This window comes from Dysidea avara, chromosome 8, assembly GCF_963678975.1.
Source record: "Dysidea avara chromosome 8, odDysAvar1.4, whole genome shotgun sequence".
NCBI lineage: Eukaryota > Metazoa > Porifera > Demospongiae > Dictyoceratida > Dysideidae > Dysidea > Dysidea avara.
This window is the reverse complement of record NC_089279.1, coordinates 31887031-31900011: the sequence shown is the minus strand read 5'-3', so window position 1 is coordinate 31900011 and position 12981 is coordinate 31887031. Positions and strand designations below refer to the sequence as shown.

Here is a 12981-nt window from a genome sequence, read left to right as displayed (position 1 = left end):
ATTTGAAAGCACTCCTTAAAATATCAATTACTGAAAAGATAAATGGCCACTACATTTCATTTTCAACCCGTTTTACAGCATTGCATATAAATAACAGTACTATAATATAATAACTGCTTCCACATGATCCTTCCCCTATCTATTGGTAGAACATGTAGTGAGTATTAGTACAACGTCTTTATGTGAGAAAAATCCCTACTTTATCATTGGCCTCACATGTTGAAGATGTATTATTCCGCATAGTCATATTTTAGTATTATTATATTTCATTACTGTTTAGCCCGGTGCATGGACTCCCACTTCATTGGTTGTAAAATTTAATATGACAAAAATACAAATCATAGAGATGGGATGATAGATCAATAGGTTGCCGTGTCACAATACTTAAAACAGTGATACAGGCACTGATGTGATTCCGGATCTGGCTGTAGTACATCAAAGACCTAAGTACACACGGTAGAGTGCATTGACATAATTATTACATACATAACATATAATTTGAAATGCAGATACTAGTTTACAACCAAATTATTGAGTTAGCATTGCTGTGGAATTAGAATAGAGAAGATCTGCAGTCTGTACATCATTGCAATACATCACTGTATTAGGGCAATATATTGAAACTTTTGAATCCCATCTCTAACAAATCCAAACATCACATCTCTACTTCACATCACATCACATTGCTATATCACATCATCACATCACATCACATCACATCACATCACATCACATCACATCACATCACATCACATCACTACTTACAATCACAAACCAGCCCTACATCTTCAGAATGTGAACAGTCATTGTTTCTCCAGCCATTGTGTCTACACTCAGACAAGTAACGGTCTCCTGCAGTACACTGTACACCATCCAACCAAATGGGCATTGTTGAATTTCCACTTCCAAAGTAGCCACCTGTATAAGCCCTGTGAGCCTTACCAAATCCAAGTTGATAGCATACAACACTGGCAAATATAATAGAGAAGATGGTATAGCAGCTAGGAGATAGTATAATTATGCAAACAGAACACCATCTGATATGTGACCATCCTACTTAGTTTGCACCATTTCTGAAATTATTTTTATTGCCTCATAGGTACTATAGTACAGTCTACAATGTAAAAGAAATGGGTTACCATAGTATAGCCTACTATGGTGAGTAGTTTTAGAATTATAGTGCTAAAAATCAAAGAAATAACATTTGCACAGTAACTATATTGATGACAAGCAAAAGTTGCTTAAATGTGTAGTCATAAATTGTGTGTGCATAATTGCTCTATATATTTGGGACTTGGCTCAAACTATGAATTACCAAATCCATTGAAGTATAGTTTTAACTGTGTATTTATCTAAGCATGCATACAAGGCTGAACTCTAAAGGTATTGCAAATGTAAAGAATGGAAGGCAACAATGTTTACATGCACTCCTGTCCATCATAAATAAATCAAATGTATATACCACTGATACCATTTTGGCTAGAGAAACCATACAAAGTTATTTTATTTCTCCAAACAGGTGAACAAGATGTTGTACAAAGGTTTAACTTTACTTTACTGTGTAACATTGCAATTTAAGTTGTGAAAACTTTTCTATATACAGTAGCACATTTTATTTCACCCATTATTTAATTTTCCAATGTTTTTCTATCAGAAATATGTTTTGTTGAAAACTGTGGGGTTTTGCTGAGTGTCACATTTAGCAGTTACATACTTGGCATCCACCATATCCCAGTTATCATCACAAACCGTTCCCCATCGTCCATTGTAGTATACTTCAACACGACCTTCAAATTGGTTATCACCATTTGTTAGACGAACTGGGGCTCTCACTGCATTGGCCTTTGCTAGCAGCATAATCCATGCAATAAACACATCACAGTGTTACAGTTTACGTTTACATACACATTAAAGGTTTAAAACAACATAAGGAAACTATCCTTACTATATATGAGCTTAGTAATTCTGCATGCTGATCCCAGAAAAAGTTTAATGTGTATAGTGGGTAATGGTACAAATAATGTAGATAAGTTTGGCTGTTTCCAATACATATACATGCAATAATTGTATGTATATTGATCTTAATATTTATTTGCAGATTTTTAAATGATACACATTTTTAAATATTGTCACAAACAGTTTTGTTGCACAACCAAACAAACTTATAGTTTAAAAATATAAACTAGCATTAAAAGTCGTGAAGCAATAAAATGATGGCAGCTGGTATATTGGCATATTACCACAGTCTGTTCAATACCACATAGCACAAAAGTTTAACAAGGGAAACTTTGACAAATTAGATAATTCAGTATTTTGACGAGAAACATTTTGATGAATTGCTAGCAAATCATCAATTTCATCAAAATTTTCCCTTGTTAAACTTTTGTGCTATACGGTACCAAAGTAAGGATGTTTCCACATAGGCTAACTACAGTACTTGTTTCAATTCATTTTATTGCTGGAACCCTATTTGATTTTTATTATCTTTAATTGTTAACTTTTTCATACTTAGCCATGATATGCACGTGTGGCTGTGGCTGCTTTATTAGAGTACCTTTATCTTGTTTCTGAGCTATACAGAATAGATTAAAGAGGCATGGTTCAATGCCATGTCTTGCTTACTACTGATTGCAACTATAGATGGTCATTGGCATGTTCTATGTTGCATGCAGTCATTTTTGCAGCTATGTACATGCATTTATGTACTACTTCTAAAGTACTTCAAATAGTTTTGTGGCATCTAACTATCATCCTCAAAGGAGAGTGTTATGGAGAATTGATACATTGGTATGGTTTGAGAAGAAAACAACTATGTAAATGTAATCATTCAGTATAAATGATTTTCAGTGGAGCCCTACACACATACATGCATAGCTACAAATGTGACTGGGTCTGCAAAAGTAGGGCATTTGGGCTAATGATTTTTTCCTACTTTTTCAAACTTTCATCACCCATAGCCTTTTGTATTATTACACTATGGCAATGCAATTTGCAGTTCTTAGTAAGCGTGCTATTTGCTGTATGATGCAAGTTACAGAATGCAAATATTCTGTTCCAGTACTGAGATATTACCTGTAGTGTGACAGGATGTAGTTTGTGCCCACATGCCCTATTTTCACAGGCCCAGTCACAAATATACACATAAAACAAAATATATATATAAATTAACAAGAGCTAATTTCATACGACACAAAAGCAAACAAAAAAGAAAAACTGCAACATCAAAATAGAACAAAAACAAAACATCTAAAGTCAAGGAAATAATTTTAAATGACAGCAACTCTGTACCATTTAATGATACCTGGTTCCTTGATAAAACTTGTTTTACTATGTAAATGACAATAAAAGGAATGACAAAGAGCAGAAACCAGACACTCATCAGAACCAGAAAGGCACATGTCACCTGTGAGTTTGTTATTGTGGTGTGAAATGATGGCCATGCACATGCACTGTTTCGTTTTGGCCTCTAGCCTTGTGACTATTGTACTGTATTCAGGCATGCAGGCTTTTTAGGTTCTTACAGCTTAAAATTCAATATCCAGCCACCTGTAAGTGTTTTTAATGCTATAATTGATGATAGATGGACTAGAATACTCTGTAAAGGTGATTTTCATTGCATATGATATTCTTATGATGGTTTTTTGAGACAGAATTTTGGATGATGCAACGTTGGCAAAAGCATTTATGTAGAAATTACACAATAGAAGCAACACAATACATGTTGTAAACAAAGATTAAAATGAAAACACAAACATCAAAATGAAACAACAAACATTGAAATGAAACACAAACATTGAAATGAAACAACAAACACTGAAATGAAACAACAAACATCAAATAAAAATCAAACAAGCATCAAAATTAAAGGGTGTACTCAAATGTTTCCTGTAGTACGTAACATAATCCTCCACACAAAGGTATAGCTAAGGCACATTCACGAAAGTAAAAGAAACTATAAACCGGCAAAACAACTGATTATGGAGCAGCCAAGAATGAATGTTAATTAATTATATAGCAAACAAAGTTTTTACATTACATCTTTATCATTGTATCATGCTCTATATTCACTCATTCTTTATGCCAGTCTTAAATTGTGACAACATCCAGTATCGAAATTAATTTGCATACATGAATAAATTATTTACCCGTACAATTATTTTCTTGAAGTGCATTCATAATACTTATGATGATGTCAATTGTGTCTAGGTTATTAATATATAATAAGAAAAATAGCATTACATGTTCTTCTGATATGAAATAAAATTATAATGTGAAGGGGTTTCACTGTCTTTTGAAGTACATGGAAAGACACATGCCTGTTCTTTGCTCCCATCAGAACTAGGGTATGTGGGAGCATAAAATTTGGCTACTTTTCAACATTTCTATGCCATCATGCTTTTTCCAGCCACTATTAATTGATTATACAGTAATAATTATTCCTTTTTAGTGCTGACATGACCCGTTATATGACAGTGTGTAGTTATTCCCACATTCCCAATTCACACATATGATCTAAGTTTGGATAACCAGCTGCAGGTAACTATGTATGCACATATGTACATATAATTATGCAGTAAACAAGTAGCTATCCACAAGCTTTGTTGTGCCAGACTTGAAATCAGTATTTTTAGCTATGAACCGACAAACCAAACATTGAACAATTTCATCTACATTAAATAGGTTTAGTTTAGCCAGGCAGTTGGCTACAACTGACTTCAGATTCATTGATATTATTTTAAACTCTAGCACAACAATACTATTCTTCCTTGTTAGAGTGATACAAAAACCAAACATATAAGTACATGTAAAGATAATACACACCACACACAATACCATTACATTAATGACAAAGATGGCATTTGGCACAGCAATGAAATTAGGATAAGTATAATGGAGATTTTAATGTCAGCTGGCAAGGAATCTCCACAAATGAGTGCCTTTACACAGAAAGAAAGTTGAATTGGTAAAATATGATGGAGTTCTAATAATAATAATGATGATTGGTCTGATTGAATTGGGGTGAAGCTAAACAATGATACTGATAGAATATTGTGCAAACAGCTATAGCTTTTTTTTAAATTTTACTTTTTTTACTTGTTAGATAGTTATGTGTATTTGCCTACAATAACAACATAAATTAGAATGAAATAAAACAAACAAAACCTAACCAACAAGAATGTGGCTCTCCACTAAACACAGCTCAGTGGAGACAACAGGGAGCTCTGTTGACTGCAGCTTTCTGCTCCCTTGAATGGCCAGTACAGCAGAAGTAACAGTAAAAACAACAAAGCACAGTGCATCCAGGGAAGTGTCTGGTTGTAAGAGGTATTGTACTTCTGTGATAAAAGGTCTGCCAGACGGTTGTAGAAAATATTAACGTTCTTGCCCAAATTACCAAAAGTTGAAGAAAAAACAAGTGGGGTGAAAGATTCAAAATCAACATTACATATATGATCCCCATATGCATGCTTCTTCTCGAGCTCATGTCGATGAAAAAGGCAAGCAACTTGGTTCTGATAATAACTTGGTGCAGTGGGATGGAAAACCCTAACATTGAACAATGCACCTTGTCATCTGCCCCAGAAGCCCCTTGCATAGATGTCAGCTCTTGCAGTATTACTACAGTTAGCTGAAGATGGTGTAATTAGTTCCCCGTTGAGTGGCAGTAATGGAGGCTCAACAGTAACATGATACATTTCTTGTAACCATTCTGCTGTTAAATCTCGCAGTTCATTATGGCAGATGAAGGTCAAGCCACCATGTCGACAAATCATGGCATGATCAACACTGAATGAAGTTCCAAACACACAGAGTGACTTGGAATATTTGCCAATTACCAGCAATACCTCAAATACAGTGCATCTCTAAATTCTTCTTTGTTCAAATGAAATTCCTGCTCTTGAAGTGGAAGGGCAGTTAACCAAAGTGAAGAACAATTAACGTTGATTAATTCAATGGCTCATTGAAGCTGAGGATCTACATGGGACTTGATAGTGGCTAAGCTAGAAGTCAATATTTGTTGTCTGGACTGATAGATGGTATATAACTGTAGAACAAGCTTGCTGAAGACAAGGAATATGAAAGTCCTCAGTCTGCTGTTGTATCATAGCAACTAAACTGGCACTCAGCAACTTAGATGATGAAAACTGGGAATCATTGCAACGGGTTGGAAATGTTCAATCCACCAAAGCAACAAGGAAGTGAAAGCAGTTCTCTTTCCACCTCACAACTGGGCATTCGACCTGTTAAAGCAGGAAGGAAGTATTGGTGAATAGCTTCTTTCGAGTGGTTGAAAAAAGCACCCACTGATTCAATGGTATGCATCACATAGTTCCAGCGATGCATGACATGGTGGGTAAAAGCAATGCATGCACTATGGGGATGTGTTTCAGCAATGTTTGATAAAGTTAAAATCTCCTCAGACCGCATCCTTAGAGACATAGCTTTCTGTAAATGATATGGTTCCAATTGCAGCACCCAAGTGATGTTGACCCTCACAAGATATCTGTATATTGGTACCATTAAACAGTAAAATTGAGTTGATCTGGCTTCATTACGAGGCATGTTTTAGCAGCATTTGGAAAATAGCCTAATGGCCATAAGCCATAAGATGTTTCCACCATACAACGGCATCATAGAGTAAAAGTCAATAGGAACTTTAATTAGCCAATGTAAATGGTCATACTACTCTGAAATTATGGTCATACACTGTATCAAAATGATTCAGAACAGTTCAGTTTTGTATTTGCTGAAGGTAAGTCACATAACATTGAAGCAATGAGGGAACCTACACTAGCGAAAACATAAAGATCAGAAGAAAAAAATAATTTATGAGTAAATTTATCAGAGGCCTGTCTGCAGGAATGTTGCAGTTCACGAGATACATATAGCATGACATTTTTTTGACATATGTTCGACATTATAATATTATTTGTCTCAAAAGACAGAGGGGTGTTTCCCCAAGATACATACATATATACATGGCTACACTGCATGCTTATAGCACTTGCCAGTAGCTTTAAGTATAATTTTTTGTACTATAATTAGTTAATATAAAACATATCATACAGCTACAGTATAGCTAGCTATACAGATAGCTAAACACAACTAGCTAGCTATACAGATAGCTAAACACAACTAGCTAGCTACAGCCTACATAGTAGTGGTGACAAGATTTTCTTACAGTTTTATGCTATACTTTTGGCAACACTGGAGGGTGAACAGAGCAAAGAGATCTAGCCTGGTATAGTACCACAGGCCTATAAGAGCCTAAGCCAGCATACTATAAAAATTGGCTACAATGCTAGTCTCGGCCCCACTATATAATAGCTATAATATAATATAATATCTATTATATATATAGTAGTGACAGACAGGCATACAATAACATTAAAAAAATAAACAGATAACATTAATAGCTATAAGCTGTATAGACACATGATAGCTACCTGCCAAAATAGAAGTAAGGATGAGAACATTCAAAAATATCAAAAGCTTCATTTTTAGCTGAACTCGTTAAAACAAGAAACGTCTCAACGAGGTGTCACTTCTGTACTAACGATTGCTGTCGCCCGGGACGTGACACAAATTGGAATCACTTGGAATCCCAAGAAATCCTATAGCTTCCGTATATTTCTAGTAAAACTCTGTGTAATTCAATTATTTTTCAAGACATGATATCGTCCACCTATTATCTTAATCTTAAATTGATAAATAAAATCTTATTAATCTGCGGCCGCACCAGATAACGCTTAGTATGGGACGTCTGCTTCCACATATCAACCGAGGGGTACGCAACTCGTAAAAGCCCTGCAGCTACGAGGTTTCACATCTCAAGATTTCTGAGAAAAAAAAATTCGTGGTTTCCGGAATAATTAAATAACGAGACTTAACAAATCATCTCCTCTGATGCCTCTCCTGAGATGGGCCGCATTGATGAGCACAGGGACTTTTAAACTTTTAGCAATCTGGTCCTTTTTATTCAGTTGTCCAGCACGTGCTTTCTTTGTGCTGGGGGTGGTAGGCAAGGGCAGTCCATCCAGCCCGGGGGAGAAAAAAAAAAGAAAAAACAAATCATACGATTGGTCTAGTAACTCTTCTAGTGAATGTATAAACTTATGACTTTGAATCATTATCACGGTACACTGGTATACTTACTGGAAAGCTGGTAACATTCGGTGAGCTCAAACTTCAACTTTTCCATGACTAAATAACTGTATGGTCCTAGATTGGCAAGTGGCAACTGGCCCTTAGTTAAATATCAACTTTCCTACATGATTATTGTATAACACTATAGCCTGGAGCACTCATAATAACTCAAAACTTTGACAGTATATTTTCTCAAGGTTCGCTGAATAGAAAGCTAGTGGGCTAAGACTTCACAAAGATTTTAATTAATTTTAGATCACTTGAACAACTTAACTAATAAACAATACTTTTCTGACATATCTAATGAGACATCCCACTTGGAGAACAAAAGTAGCTACATGAGCAGACCTTTCCTATAGTGCTTAGCTGTACATACATTGTTGTGTTCAGTTGTTTTAAGCAGTGTATACGTAGCTAGTCAATAACTGTAAAGTAGTACAGTTGAGCTTAAAATCAACAACACATAAAGTGAACACATACATATACTTAAAGTATTTGCATGGGCGAAGATCAAACCAATTAGAGTGCTATTATTTCCATAAAGCACTTGCAGCATGGTTGATCACGTGCATAATATTTTAAGGCATCAGAAGTATAGCCAAAAAGATACTATCTGTTTGTTTTAAGACCAATCTTGTACTATATAGACACTTACTGATTGTCTGATGGGTGAAAACTGATGCAGTTCGAGTCTAAAAAATGAATGCTTTGAGCAAAAGAAAATGCTTTTAAACCAGTTAAAGCACTGCTATAGTACAATCCAATTACAACATCACACTACCACATGTCCACACAGCAAGATGAGATCTGCCATGCAGCAATGTGACATTTGCCTCAGGTAGAGTATTGCCACATGTGTACCACTGGCCAAGTGTGTCCTAAAACTAGAGCCACATCTTTGACCACAAGCCAAAGTGTATCCGGTTGATACGGAAATGCTATAAATACTAGTTAAATGGAAATAAAAGCAGGAGGGTGTGGGTGAGAGACTAATATAGCACGAGGTGAAGCCGAGTGCTATATCAGGCTCAATACCAAGCTGAGTGCTTTTATTTTCATACTGTACATTTCATTTCTATCATCCACTAGGTGAACTGCAGTCTCAGAGTAACCATGAAACACAACCAATGCAAACCATCACAAAATGTTTACCAGTTGAGAAAGAAGATAACACCACCAAAACATTATCTAATGGTGCATTGGAAAGTGAGTGTGGGTGCATAATGCCATAAGAGATCATAGCACTGAAATAGTTAGTGTTTCAATGGATCAAGGCACGACTACTCATGCAGTAGATTATAATGCACATGGTGACAGTTGGTCACCAGTTAATAAACAGATGCAACTTAAAATTCTGATAAATCAAAGATACCCATTTGCCTCTTTGTATGTACAAAAAATACACCAACAAATCTTTTGATTTCATAATTTACAGTAAATAAACTAGTACAGTAATTACAAATTCTCCATTTACCATTAACTGACTGCTAACTGTTGGGTTTCGACATTTACCATGATTGTACAGACAGTTGAGAGCTACTGCTAGAGGCAGTTTCTTTTTGCTGGTTTGAAATATGAGTGTAGCGACTTTCTACAAATTTCGTGAACTAGCTACCTTCTCATTGGGTTGTAGTAGATAGACCTAGGCCTCTTGAAAAGCGTATCTCTTCAACTTGAAAGGGGACATGCCCCTACATATGTGAATGCGCCCTTATTATACTGTTTAATATACAAAACTCAATTTGAGAGTATAATCATACATAATTACAAATTTAAATGATCCTTAAAGAATAAACATGTGTAAGGAATTTTTGAGGGATCATATAGTAGATAAAAGTAGACACCTGCAGAACACTAGTGAACATTTAATCCCTAATTCAGTTATGGATATAGACTGAAGTAGGGGTTAAATGTCCACTAGCATATCTAAAGGTGTAGGCGACCTCCCTTTTTCTATGATCTCTAATCGAACTTAAAATTCCTAATTTTCCTTATACTTGTCACAATGAACTCTGTAGTACAGGGTACAATGCTATATGACTTCTCTAGACTTCCATTGAACTGAAGCCAATTTTATAGCCATTTTGGTACCAATCGGTGGGGTAGTACACTATCATTAAGATCCACTCCCACCAATCTTCATCATCATAATCATCATAATAAGTGTTATATTAGCAAAACTTGTGACAGCAGAGCAAAACTTGTGAAAACAGGCTGGAAATCATCTATCATAAGGATTTGCTTTGTTAAAAGCTGAGCAAATGCAACTTATCATGTTTGCATGAAAAATTGAGTACTAGAACAGCCACTGAAAATATAAATCCTAATAGACAAATAATATAATCATGCATACCTAACTTGAAAGAAATTTACTTTGTTATAAAACACTAATGCAAATAAATGCATGAAGGCACTATAATGTAACAATGCAACTTTATAAAGACATAGCCATGTATGAACAAGCAAACACAAAATTGTAGAGCAATTATCAGTACTAGCTAGCTGATTAGTTATTGCATAACTAGATCCTTTGGCTTTGATATCAGATTGAGGTCTTTTTCTGTATTGGCAGAGTACTAGTTTGTCTTAGATCATTGTCATTGTATCTGCATATAAGAAGAACAATATTTTTTTGTGTAAAATAAGCCTCAAAGCCAGGTTATAGCTGGCTTTGGGGTATTTAAAATACAAAAAGAAGTGAAACCCATGCTAAAATGCTAAAACAGTCAAACTGTAAAAAAGGGTGTGGCAAGGGTGGCAGCCATGAAATGGCTGGTAGCATTATCATTATAACCCAGGGGCGGATCCAGGGGGGGGAGGGGGCTTTGGGAGCTGATGCCCCCCCCCCCCCCCCCCCCCCCCTTCATATTTAGGCTTTACTTGATCAATATGCTGAGTATTATAATGAAATTTTGTCTTAGCATAATTATATGATCACTAATAATACAAATACCCATAAAACCACCTTATAAACGTCTTTCCAAGGTATTATCAGTGGATTTATGCTAACATTTATGCAACAAGGACCCGAATCAGCATTGGAGGTTTACAAGATCGAGATACTCTAATAGAGCAGTCAGCTAACTACTCTAATAGAACATTCACTGGAAACATGCAGTTGGTTCTGTTATGGAATTTTTCCAAATCTGCCTGCACCTATACATGCAATGAAATGAATTGGTCTGTTTAAAGGGCTTCATTCATCTACTTGTGTATGACAATACTTAATTCAGGTTCACAATTTCCATTGAAAATGCTCTCAGATTCAATCTTGTATTGTTCAAATTTCAAAATTTTTCACTTTCAACATTATTATTCTAACATGTATCTATTCAGTGTTGTGCAATTGTGAGAGGGTGTATCATGTACTTGGTTGTCTGTACCTACCCAAACTTTTCCATTATCAAAATGCTTCAGAGAGCCATACCTATAATCTAAAGGCAGTATATAAAATATCTACAGGCAGAAATTATTATGAATTTTATGTGGAAATGTTTCCAAATTGCAGTGTTTTAGCATCTATTTTTCAAAATTTTCCTGGGGGGCATGCCCCCAGACCCCCCTAGTTCCACCGTGCTTTGCATGCTGGGAAGTGTGCTTCACTACCTCTACCAAAGAGATTAGTACCTTGAGTTAGCCCCCCCCCCCCCCCCTTTTATAAATCCTAGATCCGCCCCTGTAACCATTGCAGCCACCTTTGATTTCACAACTTTTTAGGCCTTGATTTCACAATTCACCCAGGCTTTTGAAGGCAGTCTGGCTGCACCCCTTTTTCAACTTGGCTGTTTTTGCATAGATAGTAACTACATTACTGAATTACAATAGTTGGTTTGTAACTAGTAGCTGTGTTATGACAAACTAGAACACTCTGTAATTTCACCCACTGTGCAGTATGCTATAACTAACTAATTAGCTCCAGAAGGCACACTCCTTTCAGTCTTTTCTGGCTGTGAAACAAGCAGAACGTAGATAAGTTGGCTACATTGCTTGTGAGTAATTAATGGTCGGGGCACAAGTATGCAGTATGTAGAGCAACTTAATTACCAGTAACTCGTACAAATAACTGTAATTGTAATTTACTTAGGATGAAACTTATTAGTAATTAAGTTTTTGAAGTAATGACCCAACGCTGCATGCAGATAGTCTCTATATCATAGTGCATGCAATACAATTTATATCATGCAAATAGTAAGCTTACATACATACATATACTGTAAGTTTTAACATCTGTTAACTATTGTCAGGTGTATTGCAAGATAACCAAATTCAAGAAATGCAGCATATACAAACTTCCAAAGTGTGTTTGTCAGCTGATGAACACTTACATACTAGCAGTGTATCATCTAGTGATATGAGTGTGGAAGGGTATGCATTAGTATTGCAATAATACTGTATATGGTTATTCATGCTCAAAACTGTCATCATTATTCTATTCCAAATTTATCCAATAATGTTGACATCATAAATTATTATTCTCTAATTTTATACACAAATTTACAGAAAAATCGTATATGCATACAGCAATTTGCAAAGTTTATAGTTGTAACAATTTGATGGAAAAATGTTGAACTATTCTGCCAATACTGGTGTACTTCTGTTAAAGTAAGTCACTGCTTTATTAGAGTGTCTTGAGTTTATAGTATAATGTATTTTATGCTATACCTATTATGCTCTAAAACTGCTTCAAAATGCTTAATCATTTTACCCCATCATTAGTCCAGAAATCATTCAATTAAATTGAGGTTATTGAAACATGTTTGCATTTTATAGCATTATATGCAATCATGTGTATCTATTTGAACATCAAACTGAAGCAGAAAGGTATGTAAAAAC

At 35.4% G+C, this 12981-nt stretch overlaps 1 protein-coding gene across 1 annotated transcript in view; it reads right to left on the bottom strand.

Annotated features, from left to right (window-relative positions):
• The window catches only part of LOC136262746 (neurotrypsin-like), a 37977-nt gene extending 30404 nt beyond the window's left edge, over nt 1-7573 (bottom strand). The window contains exons 1-3 of the mRNA XM_066057140.1: nt 7449-7573; nt 1715-1847; nt 766-968 (exon numbers count right to left, since the gene is read on the bottom strand). Of these exons, the coding sequence (XP_065913212.1) occupies nt 766-968; nt 1715-1847; nt 7449-7500 (388 nt within the window). The 5' untranslated portion in view covers nt 7501-7573. The remainder of the gene's footprint in view (nt 1-765; nt 969-1714; nt 1848-7448) is intronic.
• Nucleotides 7574-12981: the final 5408 nt, after the last annotated feature.